The 27,846-nt window shown below is 44.0% G+C and overlaps 1 protein-coding gene across 5 annotated transcripts in view; it reads left to right on the top strand.

Annotated features, from left to right (window-relative positions):
* Nucleotides 1–27,846, top strand: part of DGKG (diacylglycerol kinase gamma) — a 209,871-nt gene that overhangs the window by 168,052 nt on the left and 13,973 nt on the right. For all 5 annotated transcript variants that reach the window (XM_004745198.3, XM_013052598.2, XM_004745197.3 and 2 more), the window contains 2 exons: nt 15,484–15,604; nt 18,203–18,263. In XM_004745198.3, coding sequence (XP_004745255.1) covers nt 15,484–15,604; nt 18,203–18,263 — 182 coding nt within the window. The remainder of the gene's footprint in view (nt 1–15,483; nt 15,605–18,202; nt 18,264–27,846) is intronic.

Genomic DNA, 27,846 nt, shown 5'->3' with positions numbered 1-27,846 from the left:
TGGGCTGCCATCCAGTCATCTCAGGCTCACATTCCCGGCTGAGAAGTTGGAGCTCAGACGAGCCAAAAAATAATTGTGAGCTTGTGAGTTCCTTCTTTCTCAGGGCTTTCTTTCCACTTCCATGAAACCATAACAGAAGGTGGCCCATTGGGTTGAGGAGCTGTCCAGAGTTGTAGGTTCCCAATTTTCCCATTTGGTGGGGAGCTGGCCAGAAAGCCAGTCATAATGAACAGTAGTCAGCTATTTACTGCTCATGGGAATTGAGAGAAAGTTGAAATTTACATCAAGTATGCGTTCCACAGAGTTCTCTCCTGGCCAAGGTCTCTCCTGGGGCCTGAGGAGGAGGAAGGCAAGGGATCCCTAAAGAGCCTGGGGGTACTTGGGTGTGCACTGGGACTGAAGGAGGAACCATGGCAACATACACGTTGTTCCTCTTAACCATTGCGGGCCTGCAGAGAGACAGTGTGTTGCTTTTCACAAAAAATCACAGCATTGACTTTCAGTCCTTTGGGTGCCCACATTAGAATCATCATGTCCCAAAAGAGGGGACAGCCTCTTTATACAGCCTACCCCCTCTCCGTCCCTGCTCCTTGCCTTGTTAATGGCATCACCTATGGCCCACACTAGAGACCCAGAGTCATACTTTTTCCTTTACATCTAGCTTGTGGAAGTCTCCCACAATTATTTCCTTACCTTGGGTCCCCCACCCAGCTATGGGCTCCTCAGCTCCAGATGTCATCGTTCTTTCTATATCCTTGTGTCCGGCACAGTCCCTGAGACCTGGAAAGGGCTAATATTTATATTGGCTGACCAAAATCACCCAAGGTCAGGGGCACCTGGCGCGGTGAGTTAGGAAGCTGTGTTTGAGTTATCTCCCAGCAAAGTGGAATTTGTAAGTGTAATGTTGGGGCACAACATCCCAGGGCCCCCTGTGCCAGCATCGGCCTCTACCAGAGGCCAGGAGGTCCACTTCCCAATCCACACTCTTCCCTCTCCAAAGCCATATCTGTTCCCAGCTGACCCTACATTAGGTGTGGCTCTAGGAGCACCGGTCAGAGCTGCCTGCTCGATCTACAGGTTAGGCCAGGTAGGAATTTTGCATCTTCCAAATCAAGGCCAAATCTGGTTCTCAGAAGTCTGTTTCCATAGATACTATGACTTTTCCTACGTAGCACTGAAATCCCAGAATCACAAGTCTCTTAGAAATTCAGAGATCACTCTGTCCTCTAGATAAGGAAAGTGAGAGCAAGGTGAAGTGGCTTGCCCTTGGCCCGACCTGGACTGAAGGGCAGGTTTCTTGGCTCACATGGGCCAGTTCTTGGTAACCAAGAGCAAGCATTGGCCAAATTTTCCTGTAAAGGGTCACAGAGTAACTACTAAAATAATTAGGCTTTGTGGGCCGTACAGTCTCTGATGCAGCTACCTCACTCCATCCACTTAGTGTGAAAGCACCCATAGATAATATACAAATGAATGGGCTCAGCTGTGTTGCAACACAACTTTGTTGACACAAACAAACAGCAGGCTGGATTTGGCCCTCGAGCTGTGGTTTGCCCATTTCTGCTCCAGACCACATGCGGTCCACAACCAACAAGGGCATCCCCTGACTATGTCAGCAATGCAGATCCTTGAGTCCTCAGGCAGGCCTGGTGAAGCCGGATCTACATTTTCACGAGACCCCCCGGGGGGATCCTATGTGTACTGGAGTTTGAGAAGCAGGAAACTGGTGAGCCTGGTCACTCCCCCTAAGAATGCCAAGAAGAAACTTCATAGATTAGAAAAATGAGACCCAGGGAGATTTGTGGACCTGCCCGTGGTCATACAAATTGGTGGGTATGGGACTAGAGCCCAAGTCCTAGTATTTCAACATAGAATTCTTTCTGCACATGCCAGAGTACCCGCCCCAGTCTCCTCCTTTCTGGCTGGCCCTGACCCAACTAAGTTCACCGGAAATTCAAGTAAAGTAGTCCCTCATCCTTCCTTGGCTGACTTCTGAATCTAGAGGGCTCTGACTCCAGCTGTGTCTCCTCCTCTTCCCCCAGCTCATCCCTGACCAAGACCTGGGAGGGGCTGGCAAGCTAGAATTGTGCCGCTGGAGGCGGCCCAGCATTGGCAGGGGCAGACTTGCTCACCCAGCTTCAGGCTGGAGTTAAACTTCAACTTAATTCCTGCCTTAAGAAGTTCGCTGCTCAAAATAGAAACCAGAGCTAATGAGCCCTTCATTTTTCACATGCAGAAGAAACTTCTGGGGTAGCTCTTTGGCAGGTCTAGACCTGTTAGATTTCTCCCCCTTGGCTTGCCCTCCCTTGGCCCACGCACCAGTCCCTATTTCTCTGTAGCAGCTTCTTAGTCATTCGATATCAGACGTCTGCTAAGACTCAATCCACAGCAAAATCCAGGCAGGCCACTCCACTCCACGTGGCCTGGACACTGGTGTTCTTCATCTGCTCCTAATTTGCGTAAGAAGTGTTTCATGTTCTTAACTAATCAATTAATACATATTGGGCTGTTTTTTACTGAGCACTTGCTTATGGGCCAAGCCTGTTGCATATTTAACTACCAATATTCCTTGACTTACAATGGGGTTACTTCACTAACACCATGAAAATACAGTAAGTTGAAAGTGTATTTACTATGCTTAACCTACCGAATATTGTAGCTTAGCATAACCTACCTTAAATGCGTGCAGAACACATATGTTACCATACAATTGGGGGAAAATCCTCTAACACAAAGCCTATTTTACAATAAAGTGTTAAATAGCTCATGTAATATAGTGAATCCTGTGCTGAAACTGAAAAACCAGAATGGCTGTCTGCATAGCAGTCATCTGCCCCTTGATCACATGGCTGACTGGGAGCTGTGCTGTGCTGTCCCTGCCCAGCAGCATGACACAGTATGGTACCGTGTATCCCTGACCTGGGAAAAGACCAAAATTCAAAATGTGAAGTATGGCTTCTACTGAGTATATTACTTTTGCATCACCATAAAGTCAAACAATTGTTAAGTTGGAAATGTTCTGCATTTAATCCACTTTATGGCTGAGGACTCTGAGGTTAATAGGGTCCCGTGGCCCACAGGACGGGACAGAGCATGGATTCAAACCTGCCTTCAAGGACCTGTAGGGCTCCAGGTGCTGTGGAGGACACAAGCAAGAGTGTGGGGGCTCCAGGAGCTCACAGTCTACCTATAGGAAATACATGGAGAGCAGTTCTGTTAATGCCGGTACCATAGATGAGCACCACAGAGTGGCAGAAGCAGAGTATCGTTAAGAGTGTGGGGAGCAAGACAAGGAGGGCTTTCCTTAAGAACTTGATCCCTGGCTGCCAGTACTATGCCCTGCACCCAGGAGGTGACCAGGAAGTATTTGATGTCTGAATGAATGAATGAATGAATGAATGAGTGAGCGAGATACAGAATATGTATGTGCTGACAAGTGAAGCTGGCAAGAATTTGAAAAGACAGTGAGTGAGAGAAGGGGAGCATTGGTTAGAGCACCAGCATGCAGAGCTGACGGAAAGAAAGGCTGGAAAGGTAGAGATCTATGAGTCCTGCGCCATGGGCTTTGTCCATGATCCTCTAATAATAGGAAGAGAGGAAAAGGTGAAGGTGTTCAAGCCCAGAGCAATAAGATGGGAGACGAGTGTGCGGTTTGGGTTAGAGGACAGGGAAAGGGAAGGGCAGCAGGCGACAACGGAGAACAAAAGCCAGCAGGCAGTGGAGGGCAGAGGAAAGGGGATGCTGCCCAGTGGGTGGTTCTGCCCTCCCCCACAAACCACCCAACAGCATCCCAGCTTCTACCCACATGCTCCGCCCTCCTGTCTGCCCCCACACCCACCGCAAGGCTCCCTTGTTCGAAGAGCGGACGCCTTACACCGGAACCTGGGTCTTTTCCGCCTCCAGTGTGCCGCCTGCACCCTCCTCTTCCCATTTTCAGGCCACTTCGTCCAATACCGGTTACGCATCTCCTTGAATTTAGCACTAGATGCTAGAAATACTTTATACTCATCATCTCATTTTAATCCCCTGCAGCACCCTTGAGAAACACTTTATAATTAGAAAAACGAGGCTCAGGGAGGTTAATTGACCTGTCCGAGGCCACACTAATGGGTAGATCTGGGACTAGGGCCAAGTCCTGGTATTGCAAACATGGCGTTCCCTCCATGTGCACCGCAGTACCGTGCCCCCCCCCCCCATCTCTGGCCAATCCTGACCCAACAGCCGAAACCGTCCCTTCCTGATCGCAACTCTCTACTTTTGCCTTTCTGGGGCAGGTGGGTGGTGTGCACATCTCTCCGAGCTGTGATTAGCTTGGTGGGTGTAGATGTCTGCAATGTACCTTATTATATGTGTCATGCCTGAGAATCAGGTTTGAGTTGAGCTGGAAAATCTCACCACTAATTGATTTATTCTATTATATACACCGTACCTGGAACCAAAGCTTCTCAAGCTCAGTGAGCAAAATAAAGCCAGCTAATATACCGGCAAAATACCAACAATAGCATTTCACATTCTAGCCGAGAAAGTCAGCATTCCATTTAATAAGATCATGTAGCCAAGAAGTGTTCCCTGAGAGGAACCCAGGAGAGGTTCAGCCCCTCCATGCTCATTTCCTGGCCATTGGACATCCTATCACTCCTAGGTATTTTGTCTCTGCCTTGAGTTTTTTATTCCTAGTTTATTTTTGGAGTCAGACAAGCCTTGGTTTGAATTCCAGCTATCCCACCTGCCAGCTTTGTGCCATTAGGCAGAACTCCTCAAGCCCTCTGAGCCTCAAGAATTTTGGGGGGTTTTTGTTTGTTTGTTTTCTTTTGTTTGTTTTTTAATGTCAAGATAATAGTTTCCACCTAACAGAGTTGTCATGAGGGCTAAAAGCAATAACCTTTGTAAAGCTTTAGGCCTGGCCCAGAGTCTGTGCTCGCTATTTGTCATTCTCTTCATTTCTTCACTGGGACCATGCGGTCAAGATTCCCCGTATCTCCACTGCCTCCCAGGCCTTCTAAGACATTCTCACTCTTGGTTTTTCTTGGAGGAATAATGATGATGTCAGGCCCTCACTTCAGAGCCATTTCCAGGAGGCCATTTCTTCCTGAGAAATTTCCTGCCACACGACTTCCCCAGCACACTGCATCTCTCCTCCTCAAACACCCGACCCTTGGGCATAGAGGGGATTAGAAGCCCCCCTTCCACAAAAGACAGAGCTTTCATCAGAGCCCTGCCCAACCCAGGAAGAGAAAGTCACACAGAATGGAGGCCCCACTCTTTCCTCCCCACCTCACCAAACAGCAGGCTTTCGGGAGCCAACAACAATGGCTGTGAGGAACCCACCCTTGCTCTTTCTCTTGCCTCAGTGTAGGGTTGCATAGAATGTTCTGTCTTCTGCACAGTGTAAGGAATGGTAGGGGTTGCTGCCACTCTTCACTTGACCCAGACAGTCAGGCAATCCAGTCTCTACTTCTGTAGGAGCAACTCAAATAGACTCGAAGGTTAGACTGCCCCCACCCAAGTCAGGGAGAATGGAGGCCTTGAGGAAGAACATGACTTGCCCGAGGTTACTCAACTGGACAGCCAGAGCAGAGACAAAAATCCCAGCTCCAAACCTTCTAGATCAACACATTCCCTTTCCCTCCAACCCTACAGCCTCTCCTCTTCAGAATGCAGAGGTTCTGGGCTGTTTCTCCTTCCTACCTGTTGTCATCTGGGATTATCAAGAGCAGAGACCACTCAATACCCTCTCTTATGGGGCTTTACATGGGGAGTAGAAGAAACCTGCAAGCCAGTATGATCACAGCAGGGCACAAAGGAAACGTCCCTAAAAGGAGGTGCCTAGCTAGACCAGGGTGTCAAAACCATGCCTGAAATATCTCCAGATCCTCCTTGACTCTCGTTGCTCAGCCCAGGAACAATGGATCACCGTGGAATTGTATCTCTCTCTCTCTCTCTCTCTCTCTCACACACACACACTCACACACACACTCACACACACATGTATGCAGGAATTCAGGGAAAGGAAAAGAACTAAAGGAACCCTTTTCCAAATAAAATGCTGACCCTCCATCCTGCTTCAGATTTAAAGAAGTAGGAATAGGGATGCTACATTTGCCAGGAAGGGCAGTCATCCTAAAAGCTCAAGGTCACAGTATCTGGCCATCCTGCTATGCCTGCTTTTCTTCTCAGCATTTTATTCTTCCCTGATCTTCTCCTCCCTCTTTTCCTACCCACCCCTCCCCCACCATCCCTCTCCTCTTTTCCCTCTTTTTTTCCCCTCCTGCACCACCTGTTCTGGGTCACACTAATGACCACCTGCAGAGGGCCGCTCACTTACCGTGTCGCAAAGACAGGATATTCTGGAGATACCCCTTCCCAAGGAACATAAAATCACAATAACTTCTACTAGTCCTTGAGGGCTTTCTGGGCAGGGCTCCTGATTGGTTCACTTCTAAACCATAAGCCTGCCAGTGAGTTATTATATCTCCATTTGCCAGATAATAGGGGGTGGGGGAGGATGCACCTGAATGGCTCAGTCAGTTGGGCATCTGACTCTTGACTCAGCTCAGGGTCATGGATTCAAGCCCCATGCTGTGCATGTTGCCCAACTTCAAAAATAATAATAATAATAATAATAAGACTCGGGGAAGCAAAGTGACTTCTCTCAAGGTGATAAGACTACTGTGTGCCAAGCAGTAGTAGTTGATGTAAGTCTGTCCAGGGCCTATGCTCTGGGTCCCACAGCTTATCTCAGGAGCACATTCTTCACACTGGGTTTGCAGAACGCCAAGGAACAAGGCCTCCTGCCTGCTTGGTTTGCCGGCAAAGGTCTCTCTGCCTCTATCCTGTGTCTGAGCTTGGATCCCTAGGAAAAGCATTGGTCCTGGGTTATTCTTCTGGGTAGCTGTGGTTGGGATACCCGAGAGGCCAGCTGGGAACGCGCCTGGTGAAAATCCTGTTTGTCAGTTACAGCCTTCCTTACTCACCCTTTTGTGCCCAAGGAAAGCCCAGAGCCCCTCCCCTCCAGAAAATCAAGAAAGAATCTTGTGGGATTCTCCATCTCCCCATACCCAGACTATTTTGGGGATGCCAGGTTTCTGAACTGGCTTTGAAGCTCTTTAGCCTGGAGCATTCTTTCATCTGTGCAGACCAGACCCAGTGGGGAGCCGAGGCGGTCTGCTCAGTGCCTGGCTTTGTGGGGCTCTGGATGCCTGAGCCACCGAGGGAACGTGGCCCATCTCCATGGAAATTTGGACCCAGGAGAAGGAGCCCAAGGTGACAGCTGCCACAGCCTTGGCAGGCCGAGTCTGAGAGAAGCCTGCCAGCTGCCACTCACCTATCTGGACCATGGGGACTGAACCTGGCCCCACCACAAGGCAGAGCTCCACTTGCATCCTTTCCTTCTGAGGATCGTAAGAAGGCCTACCAACCCCCTACTCCCCTCCAGTGTAGGTCAGCTTCTCCCTAGAAGAGGGATAAGGAACATTTCTAATAGCTGTTTATAGAACACCTTCACATTCTTTAACTCTTTTGTCCTCAAAGTAACTTATGAAGTAGGTTTTATTATTGTGCCTGTTATGGGGCAGGGACCTGAGGGGAGTTTTGTTGAAGCCCTTATCCTCTACCTCAGAATGTGACTGTGTTCAGAGATAGGGTCTTTGAAGAAGTGATCAAGATGGAATGAGACAGTGAGGGTGGGTCCTAATCTAATCTTACTAGTCTCCTTTTTTTTTTTTTAAGATTTTATTTATTTTATTTGACAGACAGAGATCACAAGTAGGCAGAGAGGCAGGCAGAGAGAGAGGAGGAAGCAGGCTCCCCGCTGAGCAGAGAGCCCGATGCAGGACTCGATCCCAGTACCCTGAGACCATGACCCGAGCCGAAGGCAGCGGCTTAACCCACTGAGCCACCCAGGCGCCCCCTAGTCTCCTTTTAAGAAGAGATTTGGACACACACAGAGAAATGCCAGGGACACACAGCCTCCGAGGAAAGGCCATGTGAACAGGTGGCCAGGGGGTGGCCATATGCAGACCAAGGAGAGAGGCCTCAGGAGAGACTGAACCTGACAACACCTTGGTCTTAGCTGTCCAGCCAGTGCAACTGTGAGAAAATAAATTTGTGCTGTTTCAGCCCCCCCCCCAGCCTCATGGGATTTTGTTACGGCAGGCTTAGCCAACTGACAGACTCAGAAAAGATGCAAAACCTGCCCTATATGGACACAAGCTGTTGGCCCTAAACTCCAGACCTTGTACAGAGTTTCTCAGAAGCTGCCGTGAGCGCTATGACTCCTTATTTGTCTACCAGAGGCCATTTATCAAGTAGGGACAAATTCCTTTTTCATTTCTAATTAGTCAGACAGGTACCCCTGCCAGGAAGACCTTCAGGTGAGCATCAGCTAACCAGTGTTCCCCCACTGAGCTGATAGGACTCCAGCCCAAAGCAGGGACGCCCAACATCTCAGCTCACTCATGCTGCTAGAACCCAGGTAAGGGGACAGTGCCCACAGGCGTTCTAGGGGGTGGGGCTATATGGCGGGATGGTTCAGAAACTCTCTGGATGCCGTCACGTGGGGTTTCCACACGTCAGTTGGGGGTTGCTTGGTTCCATGGGTTGGCCCATTGCTGTTCTCAGCCTAAATCTGGAGTATGACTGACTAAAGAGGAAACAGATAGGATTGGGGTTGAGAGTAGCAAGGCATCCTGCTAGGCTAAGGATCTCCCATGCTTCTCTATGGTACGGCAAGCAAGGAGTTCAAATCACACACGAATATATCCTGAGCTTCCTTTGCTTCTGAAATGATTGAATTTTCATTAGTGTGAACCAGAAGTCAAGATGAGGATGGTCATTAGAATTATGCATTGAGAGAGAGAGGCAATGGGCACCTGGGTGGCTCAGTCGGTTAAGCATCTGCCTTCAGCTCAGGTCATAATGCCAGAGTCCTGGGACTTGGCCCCACGTGGGCCTCCCTGCTTGGTGGGGAGTCTGCTTCTCCCTGTCCCTCTGCTTCTGCACCCCACTCATGCTCTCTTTCTCTCAAATAGATAAATAAAATCTTTTTTAAAAAGAGAGAGAGGCAAAAACCAGAATGGGTCATCATATTACCTGCATGTTACCTGTTATATGCAGATTAATAAATTAATTCATGGAAAGCCTGCTACCAAGTTCAGTCTAGGCAAGTAGTTATTATTTTTATTATTATTATTCACTATCATTTTCCTCTTTCAGGTCAAACCTATTAATGTCTTTGGCACTAAAACATGTATCTTATACAGTTTATTCAACCAACATTTATTGGAAGCCTTCTGTATGCCAAGAGGTAGGCCAGTTGCTAGGGTTACAAAGATAAACAAAACAGAAAAGCGTCCCTACTTTCCACTCTCACTGGAATTGGGAGAGTGATATGTTCAGAAACAGTTGTCTTTCTCAGAGATCCACTGTCTGAGCAAAGGACAAGGAATAAGCAGGGTGCTTCGGGTATCTCAGGAGGGTAAACAGGAGTTATCTAAGCAAAAGGTCACCTGTGGAGGGAATGGGGCCAGCTACAGTAACTTCGCATTCTGTCCCTTGGGCTTCCAGGGCCCCTGAAGGGCCTGAAGGAGGGAGTGGACAGATCAGACATACCCCTTCACTATGAATGCTCTGCCAGCTTTACCTGTTAGCAGTGAGCTTCAAACCCACCTGCCGACAGTGGGCAGGACTAAAAAAATAAAAGCAAAAATGGGACCATTGAGATCAAAGTAGGAAAAGCAGAGAGAAGGAAGAGATAAGAGGAAGGAAAAACAAAACATTTAATGGAAAGCTCCTCTAATTTGTGGCCTCTGTGTGGAGGTGTGAAACTATGAGGACCACAGAAGATGTTTTAAAAAATTTAGCCTAAATACTGGCATTTGGGGACATTTGTACGCACAGCTCTAGGAAGGTAGCCAGCTGGATGACTGGGAGCTATCAGGTTGAATCTGGCAGAAAAGGAAAGTAAAACTAAGAGATTTTTAGTGCCCAGTCTATGCCAGACACTTTAGCATTCAGCTCTGCCATTTCGATCCCATAACCACACTTGGTTATTATTCCTAACTCCTAATTTTCAAGTGAAAAAGCCCTAGGTCAAAGTAATCAGGAAGTAACTTGTTTATCATCTTTTTCACTCCAACTCCTGCTATATATTTTGGGCAGTTCTATTGCCTAAGGCTCAGGTTCTCAATCTTGAGCGTACCTCAGAATCTTCCAGAAGGCTTGTCAGAACACAGACTGCTGGGCCTAACCCCCAGAGTTTCTGATTCAGTAGATCTGGGGCGGGGCCCGAGGGTTTGTGTTTCTAACAAGTTCCTGGGTGACATTAATGCTGCTGCTACAAGACCTCACTCTGAGAAGTGATCCACCCAATATCCCAGCCCAGCGGTTCCCAAACTGTGCTGCCTTTTGGAATCGCCTGGGGATCTTTAAAAACAAGCACCGACACGTAGCTCCCAGGCCCACACATTCTGATGTAACTGGTATAGATGCAATCTGGGCATTGTTACGGGGAAAAACTCTCCAGGTGACCATAACCTGCAGCAAAGGATGGTGACCATTGACCTAGCCTCACTTCGCCTTGACGCTAACACCCATCGCCTCCCTCTTCTCCAGCTGCCCAGCACTGGGGCCACGGGAGGGACTTGGAATGCACGAGCACTGCTCACCGCATCTCTCCCAACCCTCCTTCTCCCACTGGCTCACAACACCTTCTAGAACTCATTACACCTCTCGCCCCCTTCTCCCTTTCCTTTAGTCCTTCATCTCCTTCCTTATTCAAACTAGACCCTGTGCCACAGCAAGTGTTACAGCCATCTCTTGCCCACCATCATGGCATCAATGCCCTTGTTTTTTCCTTGACAACACTTACCTGCAAAAGTTCGAGGATCTAAACAATGCAGTGCAAAGAGGCTTCGTGAAGTTGATGGTGCTTGACCCGAGTCTTGATGAACAAGTAAAAGTGGAAGTGGGCATTTCAAGCAGGGGTACGGCATACACAGAGGCACAAAGGAGAGATTACCTGGAGATCTTCATGCTGTTGTCCTTGTCAAGCACAGGTACCTAGCCCTACAGTGTCAGGAAAAGGCAGCCTCTTGACAGATGGGGACAGGCCTTGGGGAACAAGCCAGGGAGTTTACATCAAGTTTACAAGCATGAAGAGCAGTCAGTTGATAGGGTTTTTTTAAAGATTTTATTTATTTTATTTGACAGAGAGAGAGATCACAAGTAGGCAGAGAGGCAGGCAGAGACAGAGGGGGAAGCAGGCTCCCTGCTGAGCAGAGGGCCCGATGCGGGGCTCGATCCCAGGACACCGAGATCATGACCCGAGCCGAAGGCAGCGGCTTTAATCCACTGAGCCACCCAGGCGCCCCGATAGGGTTTTTTAAAAATGACTTTTAAATTATAACATTAAGATGTACTTCTAGAAAACATGAAAAATGTAGAAAAGCATCAAGTAGAAAATAACAGTGGTCTTGAATCTAATGATCCAGAACTCAACACTGTTAGGATATTAAGGGAATTTATCCTTTTCTCCTATGCATATTCTTACTTAGCTGAGGACGTGCTGTGTATAAATAAGTGTGTATCTCACCTTCACACTTAACGTCATATACATAGTTAATGTTTTCGAAGTTTTGTAAATATCTTAATGACAGCGCAAAAGTCCATCGTCATGGATACTGTATACTTCATTCTCATACAGACGGAAATGAGGAAGGGGGATGTCACTGCTATAAATGAGACAACAGTGTTCATATTTGTGTGCACTTAGATCCTGTCAATGACTTCTTGTGATTGGTACCAAAAAAGAAATTAATGAATCAACAGTATGAAAATTGTAGACTCCCATTGTCAAAGTTTTTGCCAATTTACACTTTCATCATAGGTGTGAAAGAATGCACATTTCATCTTCTCTTGCCAGCACTTGGTGTTATGATTGGTGCCACTGAAGGATTTTTGGTATGAGGATGACATGAGCGGATTTGCATTTATAAAATCGCACGCTGGGGGCTGAGTCAAGCGGGCCAGATTGGAGCTGCTATTGCCATCCTTGCTGTTCTTGCTTTGCTTCCACATTATCCTTTTTGCCATTTTCCCATTCTTCATCTTTTTTTTTTCCTCTGTAGAGAGTGTATATTAAATGTTCCCTGCCCACAAACACAAGGATTTTTACCAGGGGCAGAACTGAAAGGCCTCACTCTAGTGGTTGCGGCAAACCTGTGCCCAGCTCAGCGACCCTCTTCCTATAGGTGTCAAAAACAAACAAACAAACAAACAAACATTCTAGATAATAATTCTCCTTATGTAGATTTTTAAAATATTTTTCAAAGAATTTGCCAAGTGATTTATTGCTAAATTAGTTTCTTTCTGCATTCTGTGACCGTCCAACCCTACATATCATTCTGTCCCTGGAACATCTTTGTCCCTTCTCCTTCTGAACCCAGCATTTATCCTTCAAGACTTTCCTTAAAAGTCTGTGACATCTTCCTCCCTTACTTAGTCCTCCTATACTTACTCACGCCTCCCTGTCCTCACAGTTCAGTTATAGCATTTTCTACACCTACTACATTTTCTCCCTCTTGACCAAGAGTCCTTCAAGAGTAGAACATTTTGTATTCCCAGTTCTTATCTGGCACTCAGTTGCTACTCAGTAACTTATGAATGAATGAATGAATGAATTCCTATTTTACTAAGATACATGAACATTCCAGCTTAAATACTAATGAGTTGAAAAGTGTAAAGAGAGACAATATGGAGGTGATGTGAATTGCCAAAACCATACTCTGAATCACTGGTACCAGGTAAAACAGACACCTGGTATACCAGATGTCTTGATCCTGGATTCTAAGCTCTAAATATTAATTGTTCTGTGTGCTTGGATGTTGACTTGCACTCTATTCTTTTTCACTTTAAGTTCAAATTTAATTTATGCATAAGTATCTCTGTGCTAAAGGAAGTAAAGGGAATTAAGTAATGTCAATCCCAAAATGTGTATCAAAAAAAAAAAAAAAAAACTACCATGGACTGTTTATGGGTATCACACAAAAGAAAAGACTTGTGGTCCCATAAGTTTGGGAAACAACATTAAATAGATTTCCTTATCTCAGAATCTCATGGGAGGCATTGTAAGAAAAGGAAAGAAAGATCAGCTAGGCAATGGTGGAGAAGTAGAAGAGCAGTCAAGTATTCCTCCAGTAGCAGACAAGTGTCATCGTAGCCTCTTTATGCCAGAGAAGATTCAGAGTACAATTTAAAAGCAGAACAGCAAAAAGTATACCACTATATCCTAGCCCCTTACTCTGCATTTATCTCCTCAGTCCCACATGTGTGTAAGCCTCTGCCCCCCACCCACCCACCATGTGGATGAGATCAGCCTTCATTACTTCTCTTCTAGAGCCAGGAAGCAAGGTAATGTGTGGGAAGTGATAGCTGCAAGGTAATGTGTGGGAAGTGATAACAACTTAAAGCCATTCAACAGGAAAATTTGTTAAAAGACCAAGACATTGTAAAAGCTGAAACACTTGAGTCTATTAAGTCCCCTGCTTCTTAGAACATTTTGTTACCAGGAAATGTTTCAAGGAGGGAAAACACTGAACTATAACAGCACTGTCAAATACTGAAGCCTGGTACAAAGAGCAACGTTTTACAAGACATCTGTCTTTCTGCCATTAGGGGAACCTCTGAAAAGTTCTGCTTCTTTTTCCTCCTACCCCGGTATAACTCCCCCACCTTCCTTGCCCTAGATACACTCCTCTGTTTCTCTCCTCCCTCCTCCTCCTTCCTCCCTTCCTCACCGCTCTCTCATTCATAACCTGTGCTGATTTCACAGACACTGTTAAAATGGGACAGTAAGCTAAGACTACCCAATGGTTATTTAATGCTCTTTAGTAAGAAGGGAACTAATTAAATGACTAGAGGTTTAGATATTTGTTGTTTATTGGAGCCAAACTCTTTAAGAGAGCCTGGAGCGTTCTCCTAAACAAACACTGCTCTTTCACGGCCTCTTGGTCCAAGACCAAATGAGATGGAGAGTTTAAGAGAGTTTAAGAGACAGAGGAGACAGTATCTCTTCATAGATATGGGGGGGGGGGGAAAGAAAGAAAGGGGAGGAGGAGGAGAAGAAGAAAAGGAAAGAGAAGAAAACAAGAAGGGGGAGGGGAAGTGGGGGGAGGGGGAGGAGAAAGAAGAAGGAGGGGGGGAGGGGAGGGGAGGGGGAGGAGAAGGAGAGGGAGGAAGGAGAAGGAGAATGGGAGTGTGGGCTGAAATAGAAAATACAGGGGAAAGCTTCTGTGTCTTTCACAGGAAGACCAGTGAGCACGGTTTGTCTGTTGGCAGCTGCTGTCCATCAGTGATCATCAGGAGGTTGGATTGGAGCAGTGTTGACACATTTGTAGTCAGCCTCATAGTCTGCTTAACTCTTCATTAGAAATATGCCCATCAAGACAATGTTTTTAAACAATAGTCTTCTAAACAAAAAAGTAAAGACAAGCCCAAATATCTCCTTGGCAATCTTAACAAACACCATTACGCTATAACCAGGAGGCACCTTTGACAAAAACCGTCTATTAAATAAATAAAAGCATTAATTTTCTTGTTTGGGGATATTAGTAGGATGAAAAAAAAAAAAAAGGAAGCTTTAAAGAATCCTCCTTTTTGTTTTGTTTCTGTTTTAACTGCTAAAGTTGTGTTGTAAAAGTGAATCTTGTTCCCAGCATCAAACCTTGATCCTGCCATTTCACAAGAAATCGGGCAAGGGCAGCCCTCAGGAACTCTGAACAAAAGATATCTTCCAGGTGCTGAATCAGGAGGAACTGCCACTGTGAGAGACCTTCGAGCCCATGGGACTCTGAGCCTGAGACTCATATTTTCTATCCCACTTTTTCTACTGTGGACCCAAAATAATCTGGTGGAGGTGAAATATTCTCTTCCTTGGCTCAGATGAGGCACCTGGTGTCCTGAAAGAGGTTGGCTCACCACTGGCTTCCCACAGGCCAAATTTGAGGTTAATTGACCATCCGTCATCATCAGTAGGGCCATGATGTTGTTCCGACATTCAGAGAAAAGAAACTTGAACCAGCTACAGAGAAGGACTTCTGTCACCATCACTTCCTATCCTAAACCCAAACCCATGTGTCTTTAGCTGCACTGGTGGTGGGGTGGGGGGTTGAAAATCATTTCGGAAATAGCTGGTTCATCATTTGTTACTCTCCCTTTGAAGAAGCTTCTAGAATTGCCAACCTATTCATTGGATGCATATTAATGTTCTGAATGAAAACCTTTTTTTTTTTCCATTAGAATTGGGTTTCTGTTCATGAAAAGTACATGTATTGACCTTTGGGGGAAATTCTGTATTCATAATTAGTTTGAAAATGCTGTTTGGTGGGAGATGAAAGGATATCATTGACAGATCTCGGTTTCTGACCAAAACCAGCCTGAGGAACAGAGAGATGTGTATGCAGTGCTTCTGTTTGTCTCACTCTGCAGACCTCAGTGACCAGCTCCTTGAAGTGGTGGGGCTAGAGGGAGCCATGGAGATGGGGCAGATCTACACTGGCCTGAAGAGTGCGGGCAGGAGGCTAGCCCAGTGCTCCTCTGTCACCATCAGGTATGTTTCCTCATTACCCAGCAGCCTCCAGGTCTTCTTTCCCCTCAGTGTTCTTACGGACAAGGACTAGGGAGCCATCTTTGGATTTCAGTGCAGGGAGAGTGCAGGACGGAAGCCTGATTAACTTTTATAAAGCATATCTTTAGAGACATTTAGTTTCTCAAACCAGGTAAAATGCAACCATCTAAGACATCAACCATGACCTGTCTGTTATTCCCTTGTAATGAATTGGTGAAGTTCTCTAAATAGTATAAGATTATGAGGTCCAGAGAACCAGAGGTTCAACTCCTTGCCTTTTCTTTTAAAATTCAGTTAACCAATATATAGTACCTCATTCATTTCAGATGTGGAGTTCAGTTATTAATCAGTTGCATGTGACACCCAGTGCTCATCACATCACGTGCCCTCCTTAATGCCCATCACCCGGTTATCCCATCCCCCCACCCACCTCCCCTCCAGCAGCCCTCAGTTTGTTCCCTATAGATAACAGTCTCTCATGGTTTGTCTCCCTCTCTGATTTCTTCCCTTTCAGTTTTCCCTCCCTCCCCCTACGATCCTCTGCTCAGTGTTGCCTTTCTTATCTTTACAAATTAAGATGCTAGATGTATGCCAGGGGTTACACTGTGACAGAAACCAGGTTCTCTGCTCACTCTTTCTTGGATAGTGGCCTTAGAAATACTATGTCCTGTGTGCCTTTGTAGAGCCAAACCATCAACATCAGCCCATCTGTCATAATTGCCTAAGAGGGCGATGCTTCTGCAAGGTGGGGCCGTCACAGGTCTGTCACTACAGACTGCTGGAAAGATTCAGTCTAAGAGGGCATCCTCTGATTTTGGTTGCTTCTCTTTAGTCAATAAAACTCATCAGATTCTTCTCTACCTGGTTATTTGAGAAGTCTTTATTCCCTTCCTTTTCCCCATTCAATTTTTACAGTTCAAAGCTTTTAGTGTGCCTTAGGGATCTCCTTGAAGGGCCAGAGTATGCAGATTTCCCAAAAATATTTGACCACAGAACTCTTTCCTCCCAAAACCCCTTGGGTGAGTGTCCTCAGCACACTTTTAAGAAAGTGCTACTCTAGGCACTAACCAGTATCTTTCACAAAGATCCCCAGAGCTGGTTCCCTGGCAGTCTGTTTGCACAGCCAAGCCATAACTGACACAGATCACGAGAACATAACATCTTAGTCCCCGGGGAATCAAAAAAGCCACATGTCAGAGGGAGGACTTTTTCTTCACATTCAGTAGACCTATTTTCAGATAGAATGGGGGGGGTCCAAGATCCCCATCCTCCTGGGCATTTCCCAGACACCCTCTTCAGCCCCAAGAACCTAAACGCTGCTCTCTCCGCTTACGATCGGTTTTATTATTAGGTTTATTATTTTTTATTATTAAATATTCTCGAGATGAGTCAGACAATGATCGACATTGACACATAGCCTGTGTTCCTCGTTTTATCATTTCAAAAGCAGGGCCGATGCCAAACCCAGGTGACAGCTTCCCAGCCAGTGGGTGGCAACTGTTTGTTCCCTGCTGGCCCAGACCAGAGGCTTCCGAAAGGACTTTCCTTTTCTCCCAAAGGCAATAGAGAACAAATTCACAACTCTTCCCCAGAAGGAAGTCTAAAGACCTCATCTCTCTCCTTCTAAGAATCCGTATGGCGGAGAAGCCTTGTCCCCGACGAGAAAGCAACACTGTCTTCTCTCCTCTCCTCCTACCATGGGGATGGTATTCACAATGACCCCCTTTCCCAGCTAAGCCAAGTTCATAGTCCATGCAACCACGGAGTGCCCTGCTGTTCGAGACATGAATGAGAGGATAGTTAGGAGCGGGGGCAAGGCAAACACACTCAGACCTGAGCAGTACCTTGCATAAGTTAGAGACATTACTTCATTGACATGGTGCAACCTCTCAGTCAACAGGGAGACCAGGCCTTTTCCCATTTCATAACCTTTCCCGTTTCGCTGTGGAGTTTCTGGCACAGTCTGCAGGCCCTCCGGCTGGTTGTTGACTGAGGGTCTGCTCAGCACCGGTGTAGCCATCCCTGTTGCCGCTGTTTCCCAAACTTCCAGCAGTGGACCTCCCTCCTCACAGCTCACCCGGCACAGTGTTTCTCAAAGTTTGGTCTGAACACCAAAGCAACAGAATTGCCCATAGCCTGAGTTGTGACCTCAAGACCTGCCTGGTCAGAATTCCCAAGGTGGGCTCAGAAATCTGTTGTTGTTGTTTTTTTTTTTAAGATTTTATTTATTTATTTGACAGGCAGAGATCACAAGGAGGCAGAGAGGCAGGCAGAGAGAGAGAGAGGGAAGCAGGCTCCCTGCTGAGCAGAGAGCCCGATGCGGGACTCGATCCCAGGACCCTGAGATCATGACCTGAGCCAAAGGCAGCGGCCTAACCCACTGAGCCACCCAGGCGCCCCAGAAATCTGTTTTTAACAAGCCCTCCAGAGGAGTCTTAGGGAACCACTCCAAGGTGGGCAGAGGAGGTCCTCCCACTTCTGTCTCCTTTGGGGGGACCACCCAAATTCTTGGGTGGGCCAAATTCTTGGCCTCCAGAAGCGTCGGAGTTCACTGTGTTCTCTCGGTGCTTGGTATTGCAGGACAAACAAGCTGCTGCCAATGCAAGTGGACGGGGAGCCCTGGATGCAGCCCCCTTGCACGGTGAGTGCCGCCAATCTTTGGGCCAAGGGTTAGAAGCTTTATCTTGGGCCCCTGTGGGGGCACTGGCAGTGGGAAACCGCTGACTCTCAGAGTTGCCTGGCATTTGGGGAAATCATCCAGTGCCGCCTGTTTTCTACTTTATTCATCCACCCATTCACGTCCCTGCTGAGACTTCATAGAGCACCCACTCTGTGCCAGGCACCGCGAGGTACCAGTTCCCAAACCCAATGAGACAAAGACCTGTCCCCTAAAGTGCTCACACATACAGCTGGCAAATTCCAAGACTTCTCTGCAATATCCTTGGGCATCTCCTCTTGAGTCATTGCAATGGCAAAGAACTTGGCCCCCCAGAAGGAAATCTGCTGTGTTGATGAATAAGTCTAATTGTTAGAAAGCATCTCTTTGTGTAGAAGCCAAATCGGTACCCTGGCCCTGGAACTTCTGCCCAGGCACTGTGACCCCTGGAGCCCAGGGGTTATTGCGGGTTATTGTTACACACACACTTCACCACCAAGGCATGGACCTGAACTCCCCTCTGCAAGGGGAGACGCCGAGTTCTCGCTCAGCATCCAGCCCTGTGCCTTGTATGGAACAGGGGCACAATGATACTTGCTGAACAGTGAGTAAATGCTGAACAAATGAGCAAACAAAAGAAAGGGAACATCCTCCTTCCCCGACTTACCATACCTACAGCCACCCTCCATTTAGCACAATGACGGGGCCAGGCGTCCTTCCTGCTTAGCTAGAAACCCAGCTAAAAACTCAATGGTGAAGAGAAACACTGTCTCAGTGTTCGGGGCCAGGGTGCTCCCTAGGCCATTACATTAATATCACCTTCAATACTGTGGTGACTGTGCAAACCTCCAGAGGCAAAGGCAATGCTTCTAAGCTCCCTCACTTGTGGAGTATTCAAATATCTCAAGAACCTGCTATTTTGAGCCCTCGGAACACCAAGTTTTCTTCTACTAGAGGAAGGGTTTGCATGAGATTTCTACCAGGCCTGAATCGTAGATGTGTTTCCATCACTCTTGGGTCCATGTGACTTCTGTAGATTATAAAACTGGCCCTTAGAGACAGACTCTAGGGATGGCAACTTCTATAAAGGGTATCAAAAGCAGAGATTTTTCTGCAAAACCTTACCTTAATCTTCTGGCTTCTATGAAGACTAAGAAAAAGATGAAAACACACTACAGCAAAAACTAATAATAGCTTACCACTTTGTTAGAATTAGAAAGGATGGAGGAAATTTCTACTACTTATAATTTCGATGGAGCTAAATTGAGAAAAATCTATCCAAACTCCTCTTGTCTTCTAAAAAAAGGCTGGAAGAAATCAAATCCTCTCCCACCTGGCTCAGCAAGATCTGGAAACTGGATTGCCATTTCTCTTTGTGCAAGGTTTTTGAAACAGCCCAATGCTTCTCCGGTCCCCACCCTGACCCTCTCTCCGGACCCACCCTTCAGAGATTTCAGTTGAATGGGAAAACACGAGATGTGACCCAGTGACCTTAAGACACAGTCCGAAGATAGCCGCATGTAAAGATATAGGCGTCTTTTCAGGCTCCCGTCACAAAAAATCACAGATTGGGCATCTTCAATGACGGAAATGTATTACTGTCCCACCGGGACGCTGGAAGTCTAAGACCAATGTGCTGGCGGGGTCGTCGTGGTATGGCTTTTCTCCCTCACTTGCAGACAGCTGCCTTCTCTCCGTGTCCTCACATGGCTTTTTCTCTGTGCGTGCACACTCCTGGTGTCTCTTCTTATAATAAGGATGCCAGCCCTCATGGTGTAGGGCCCCATCTTTCTGACTTTATCTGCCCCTACTTACCCCTTAAAGGTCCTGTGTCCAAATATAGGCGCAGTAGGGGCTAAAACTTCCACGTAGGAATTTGGGGGAAACATAATTCAGTGCATAACAGAAAGCCACCTTCAGCTCGCAATAGTGAAAACGAAAGTATCCTTTCTGAAACATTTTCCTGAAGACATACATCAGCTGGGAAGTAATTCTGAATGAAAGGCTTAATGACAGGACATCGTGACACAAAACAACTTTTGGTAAAAATTGAAACCAGTTAAATTAGAATGAAGGAATGCGGGAGGCATAGTAAAAAAATAATAATAATAAGTAAAATTTTTTAAAAATAAATAATTTTTAACAATTAAAAATAAGAGGGGATAGTAAAAATATAGTGAAATTTTTCATTGTCTGTCTTTACTTTGATAATGAAAAGCATAAACCAGAAGAAAATTTGAATAATTAGTGAAATAAAAAACAGGGTGCACACCTTTCAAATCTTGGAGGCTTTAAATTTCATGAACCCTAGGGGTGCCTGGGTGGCTCAGTGGGTTAAAGCCTCTGCCTTCAGCTCAGGTCATGATCTCAGGGTCCTGGGATCAAGCCCCGCATCGGGCTCTCTGCTCAGCAAGGAGCCCACTTCCTCTTCTCTCTCTGCCTGCCTCTCTGCCTACTTGTGATCTCTCTGTCAAATAAATAAATAAAATCTTTAAAAAAAAAAAATTTCATGAACCCTATCAATGTCAAACCAGATAGAAAGCAAATCACAAGCAAACATTTTAATTTTTTCAAGTTTTCGTTTTAATTCCATTTAGGTAACATACAATGTTATATTAGTTTCAGCTGTACAATATAGTGACTTGACAATTCCATACACCACCCCAACAATAACAAACAAACTTTAAATAAAAATGTTCAGGTAAGATGAAAGAGGTTAAGGCTAAATATATCAATAGTGACCCCCAAAATGTGCTAAAATTTCCTGTTAAAAGCACAGTACTCTCATATTGGGTTAAAAATTAAAATCCAATGATGTGTTTCTTGTAAGAGAAGCAAAAGGACATATATATCTTTTTATTTTATTTTTTTATCAAGCATAGAGAAATAAAAAGTAAAAAATGATATGATTAATTACATTAATTTTAGGCAAACTAACCTTCCAACATGCCAAAAGCATGGCGTGGAATAAGAAGGTCACTTTTCATTTGATAACAGGTACACTCATTTCTGAGATGTAGTAGTCAATAAAATTATAGGTGTGCAATAACAGAATCAAAATATATACTGGGAAAGACAGGATGAATATATATTCTGAGGGAAAAAAATAGATATAAAAGATGAAGTTGACATAGATACAAGTGTTGAGAGGCTTTAAAATATTTCTTTCTGCCTTTGAGGTCAAGAAGCAAAAATAAACAAAATCACAACATGGATAAGATAACTCTATAACCTACAAACAAATTAAATATCTCAGTTTTTTTTCAAGGATCCAGAGCATATTTACTAAAATAGATCTTAAACTAGTTCACAAAGAAGAAAATCTATATAAAGCCAGAGGGGAAAATCATAAAGCTTATTTTATTTGATCATAAGGCAACAATCCCAGAAATTAATAGTAGAAGGTTAAATGAATAAACAAGCAGAATCCAATCACTTGGAGGTTTTTAAATCTCCTAAAGAATAGTAGAGTCAAATGGAGATCAAAACCACCATCACAGACTATTCCAAAAATAATAAAAATCAGAAGGTTCTCATTGAAAAACTGCAGAATATATCCTGAACTGTATTTGGAAGTAAATTCAAAGTGTCATATACTTTCATCATTTAAAAAGGGGAAACAAGTAATGAATAATTGCAAAATTAGAAGAACAACATTAAAACAAACAGGAGAAGCAGAAGGAGGAAAATGGTAAGACTAAGAGAAGAAATTACATAATTAGGAAGCAGGAAAATCGAGAACCTGTTTTTTAAATATGTCAAATTTAATTTAAAAGCCTAATTTTAAAAACAAAAAAATAAAGATCAGAGACCTTAAAATATAAAATATATATACTGTAATAAAATATAAGTATAAATGTGATGGTTTCATTTAATTATAAGACATATCTTGATTCTAATAAACTTGACCATCTCATGAAAATTCTAGGTAACTTCTGAAAGAGAAAATACCTTCAAGAAATTACATCCAAAATGATCTTAAAACAGATGGTGAACTGGTGAGTTCTTCCATACTATTGGGAAATAAATATTCATGTAAACGCTTCTGAATTATAAACAAAAAAAAGGAAGCCACCTGATCCATTTCATGAAATTAGGACAGCTACAAAAACTGAATAGAAATTATCATTTTTTAAAAGATTTGTTCATTTATCTTGGAGAGATAAAGCATGAGCAGGGAGAGAGGGAGAGGAAGAGAGTCTCAAGCAGACTCCATGCTAAGCATGGAGTCTAACCCAGGCCTCAGTTCACAACCCAGAAATCATGACCTGAGGCAAAATCAGGAGTCTGATGCTTAACTGGCTGAGCCAGCCAGGTGCTCCTATTTTTTTTTTTTTAAGATTTTATTTATTTATTTTGAGAGCAGGAAGATGGGCACAGGGAGAGAGAGAGAGAATCTCTAGCAGACTCCCCACTGAGTGTGGAGCCTGACACGGGATTCAACCTCATGACCTTCAGATCATGACCTGAGCAGAAACCAAGAATGAGACACTTAACTAACGGAGCCACGCTGGCACCCCAAAATTGTGATTTTTAAAGAAAAAAACTCTTAGGACACTAAAACCAGAAAAATACTCAAAATATCCCTCAAAATAAGAAAAAAAAAGTATCCTAAGCAAATAATAAATATTTTATTTAATACTAAAACACTAGCAGAATTCTCATTAAAATCCTGGGCGAGACCTGTACGCTAATACCATTTGTAAGTTTTAGCCAATGCAATATAAACAACACAGAAAAAAAAATGTAGCCATTTGGAAAAGAGTCAAAACTGTCATTATTTGCAGATACTATGATTATGTATATAGAAAGCTAATGAAATCAACTGAAAACTCCAAAGATTAAATTATTTCAGTGAAACTCTATAGAAAGATAGACAGAAGTTAATAGCCTTTGTATATTTCAGCACTAACTAATCAGAAGAAGATAATAGAAAAAATTAAAGTATCATAACAGGAACAATCAAAACCAAAATATGAAGAAAAAATTTAAAAATTTTTTATGAAGAAAAAATTTAAACTAATAAGACTTAACCAATATTATATATATATATATATATTATATATATATATATATATGAATTTTATAACATCCCATGTTTCTAAATAGGGATCTCAACCAAAAACCCAATGCAATTATTTTTTTAACTTGACAAAACAATGCAATAGTTAAGGTGTTTTATGAAAGAGCTGTGAGGAAGGACTTACCACAAGGTATTAAAATAGAGAGCCATAATACTTGGCATGATATTGAATAGATGAATCAGTAGTACAGAAGAGAGCCCTAAGAAATCCTAGTATACATAAAGCCTATTAAAAAAGAAGAAAGAACACAAGTTAATTTGAAAAGAATAGGCTCTTTAATGTAGAGTGTCAAAGCAATTGCCAATTTGGGAAAATGTCATTATATACTGAAACCTCTTACCCCAAACTATACTCCAAAAACAAAATCAGAAATGAATTATTTAACAATTAATTAATTAAAAATTAGGACTACCGAGGGGGGAACATAGATGACTATAATCACACTGTGAGCTTGCACTTTCTGAGAAAAAGGTGACATATTTGACTGCTAGCACATTGAAGTCTACAAGTCAAGAATCAATGTAGAAATTGTAAAGGCCAAGGTCAAGATGTGTGCAACAGCTATCTCAGAGAACAGGTTCATTCCCACAGTGTCTAAAGAGCTCTTAGACACCAGGAGAAGAGGCAACAATGCAAGAGTGAGCAGACAGTTCACCGAAGTAATACCGTGGACATCCAAAGCCATGAAATTTTACTTAGTATCTTAAGTTAAGGAAAAAGGGGGAAAGAATTTCAGATTGAAATTGTGAGAAAACCATGCCATGTTTCCCTTGTCAAAGTAGCATAATTTCTTTTCCTTTTTAAAATAATATTCATTGCCATCGAGGTGTATAAGTGGTGAGATAAGTGTATAAACCAAAAGGGCACCTGGGTGGCTCAGTCGGTTGAGCCTCTGACTCTTGATTTCGGCTATGGTCGTGATCTCGGGTCCTGATTCCGGGGTCCCACCTGAGGCTCTGCGCTCAGCAGGAAGTCTGCTTGGGATTCTTTCCCTCTGCCCCTCCCACAACTCGCTTGTGTTCGCGTACTTGCTCTCTCACTCTCTCTCTCAAATAAGTAAGTTTTTAAAAAAAAAAAGGTACAACCAGGAAGCCATTCTGGATAACAGTGGGAGCCATATATCAAGAAGAACTTTACAAATACTAATATACGTTGATCCAGCTCATTTCCTTTGACCCTTAAAATTTTGTTCATTGTTCTTTTAGAAATTTATTTTAAATAAAATATAGGTTATCAGTAAAAAAAAGGCAGAAAAAAATCAACATTTAAGGAAAGGGTTAAGTAAGCTATGTGAGATTCATCAAATAGAATAATTTTCTGTCATTGAAAGCCATGTTAATTAACATCTAATGGCATCAGAAACACTTATAAAAGAACACTAAATTAAAACAGATTATCTGAAAACAGATTAAGAAGCTGATTTCAAAGTATTAAAGACATATAAACATATAAATAAACCAAAAAATATGTATAAATACCTAAAAGTTAACTGCAATTACCTCTATGTGATTTTTTAAATTTTTCCATATTTCCCAAATTCTCAAAAAGGAGCATATGTTTTTTTATACCTATAAATTTATGTATATCAGAAATGTATTATTAAGAAAACTTGCCTTGTGCTTACAGCACAGTCAGATGACCTTTCATGTTTTATCATCAGCTAGGCAGCATAATTTGAGGCTTATAATTAGGAATATTCCCCTGCAGTTAGGATCTCAAAGTGGAAAGGGATTCCGGTTATCTAGTCCAGTGAATCCCAAACTGAAGTGTGTGTCCAAATAACCTGAAAGGCTTTTAAAATACGGGTTGCTGGGTTTCTGATTCAGTAATTCTGGATGAGAATCTGCCTTTCTGACAAGTTCCCAAGAGATGCTGATTCTGTTGGTGTAGGGACCATACCTGGAGAACAGATAATCTAGTCAAATTCCCTGACTTATCAATAAATCCCAGATTTCTCCTCCACCACTGGCAAACCCAACTGTCCAGCTATATCTAAAAGCCTCTGGTGGCAAGAAATCGTCTCATGAAGCAGGGCATCCATCCAAAGAACTTAGACAGCAAAGACCTAAAAAGATGGTACAAGTGCTCTCCCATCTCCCCGAGGCTTGCTTTAAGCAGGAGTGTTTCCCAAATGACTTGGGAAGGGTCCACGCTTACAGTTACTGGCCATTTTGCGGGACATCATCTGAGTCATCTGCCCAGAGGGGGCAACGTTCAGGAAGGAGTCCCTCAGTTTATTGCTTCTCTTGGAGTAATAAAAATGTGTTGATTTGCCGGAAATGGCCCCCAAAACAAACTCAACACTCAGTACTAGTAAAATTTTAAAATGCACTCCATTCTAAAAGGGAAATTACATGCTGCAGTGGTTTTGTGAATTTTGAGCTATCACACAAGAGCCTATGAGGGTTCTCTCCCTCATAGAGCAGAGAACTAAGAAAATGAGGCTGCTATTCTCAGTGCTTGTTCCAGAATGTTGTAAATCTCTTGAAAGGTCTTTAAGAAAATCATCAAGACCTCAGTTAATTGCCTGACAAGCCCAATTAGCAGAGAAATTTGGGGTGTAATTACGAAGATATGGGATGTTGTCTTTCCATTGGGGGTTAAAAAGGCTAGCTCCACCATGTCCAATTACCTCCTCCAGTGGGCTCTGAACTAGTTAACCCACTAGTTAGCCTCTCCCAAATGAGAGAGAAGGGGATAAAAGACTGACATCTCTTTGACTCAAAAATATAATCTACTTCTTACCTTCAGTTACCTATGGCACTGGACTCCATAGAACACATCAAAAGCTCATGTTAGCCAGCATCTCCAAACTCCTACCCCATCCCATCAAGACCTTTGTCAAAACTGCTGAAAAACCAAATGGGAGATCTGAATTTCACTTCCTCCTCTTTGCCCTGGAGGTGCTAACAAGCAAATAAATTGCTCAGCTAGAGAAAGAAAAAGGAGAAGTAAGGGTCTTCCATCATCCAAAAAAAAAAAAAAAAGGGCTCTATCAGCGGGAAATGTAGGCAGTATATATCAGCTGTCCCTATCTGTCCCAAACATAGCCATCTCGACTGCCAGGACATCCTCTCTCTCTCCTGGGTTGTGCTCATCCGTCAGTTCTTCCACTGCCTGCCTGTGCTGTCAAAAGGTTGCGCGCTGGTTCAGGGAGTAGTGTCGTGAAGAAGATGGAGTCTTTCCTCACAGCGGCTCTGGTGCCCAGGAATGAGAAAAGGCTCACCACGACACAAGGACATGTGCCACAAGTCACTCTGGTCAATTAGTGCTCAATCACATGACACAGACAAGCTCCATCAGAGTCCCTTGTCTATGCCTCACTTCTGTGAATTCTGAAATAAACATAATGCCCATCATAAGGCCCATAACACAAAGTGGTACTTGATATATTCTTGGTTTGCTCTTCTGGGGACTGCCACAAAACGGAAAGATGTCCTCCCCTTCTGGAGGTCCTGGGTGGTGAAAACCAACATTAAGAGCCATTTGCAGCTTCCATCACCCAAGTTATTCTAATTCTCCACAATGTCTTTTGGTTTATCCTTGTCTTTCCATATCCTGAGGACTTCTAAATTTAAACCTGGCTCGCTGTAGTACCCTTTTAGCCAGAGTCTCCCCCACTCCAACTTACCCTGACAAGAGCTGTGGAATAATTTCTCTGGAACTCTTTTCTTCATCATGTTTTTATTCTCCAACTTAAAAGTTATCATGGCTCCCCATTACCTCATATTAAACCCGGCCTCTGCCATCTCCCCTTGAAAACCCTAGACTAACCACCCCACCTGCATCCCTGACCCCATCTCTCATCCTTTGCCCTGCACCCAACCAGTTCATCCGTGGCCCTTCCACCTGGTGCCTTCCCTTTCGATCTTCACCAGTACATCTCCTTCCTTTCCTTTTAGCTCTTAAAACTCTTTCTCAGTTGCTCCATTCAGACTCTTCTCCTTCCTTACCTAACTTCTTTTTGACCCCACTTGGTCTATCCCTATGTTAATTCAAACTTGTGGATGGGTCTCTCTCTTCAAGAGTTCCTCTTTAGTTCTCTGTGGCCACACTGTCATTTCCAATGACATAGAAACCATGAGAATGAGCTCATAGATGGCTTCTCTTAACATACATCTTTCTCCTTCACCTCCAGTGTAAGATAACAATTACTCAACTAACCATTACATTCCATTTCACAATTCACAGCAGGCTTTCATGGACAGCTTCCCATTGGATCTTCACAACAACTTTGTGAGGAAAACAGGACAGATGTTACTACCCTCATCTTACAGTTCAGTAAGCATGGCTTTGAAGGTTAAATGATTCGTCCAGAGTCTCACAGCAAAGAAACAGGAGATCAGGGGCCCAAACCCAGTTCCTTGAATCCTAAGTGCCTGTTGTTCCCACATCATCTTCCTACTCTGGACATGTGTCACACTTGATAAATGCTGATGGACTGATAATGCAGATTAGTAATGTGCAGTGTCATCAGGCCACAT

Source organism: Mustela putorius, unplaced genomic scaffold, assembly GCF_011764305.1.
Source record: "Mustela putorius furo isolate JIRA1106 unplaced genomic scaffold, ASM1176430v1.1 tig00003834_pilon_pilon_pilon, whole genome shotgun sequence".
Lineage (NCBI taxonomy): Eukaryota > Metazoa > Chordata > Mammalia > Carnivora > Mustelidae > Mustela > Mustela putorius.
Note: the sequence above shows the minus strand (reverse complement) of the source record. Positions and strands in the feature narration are given on the sequence as shown.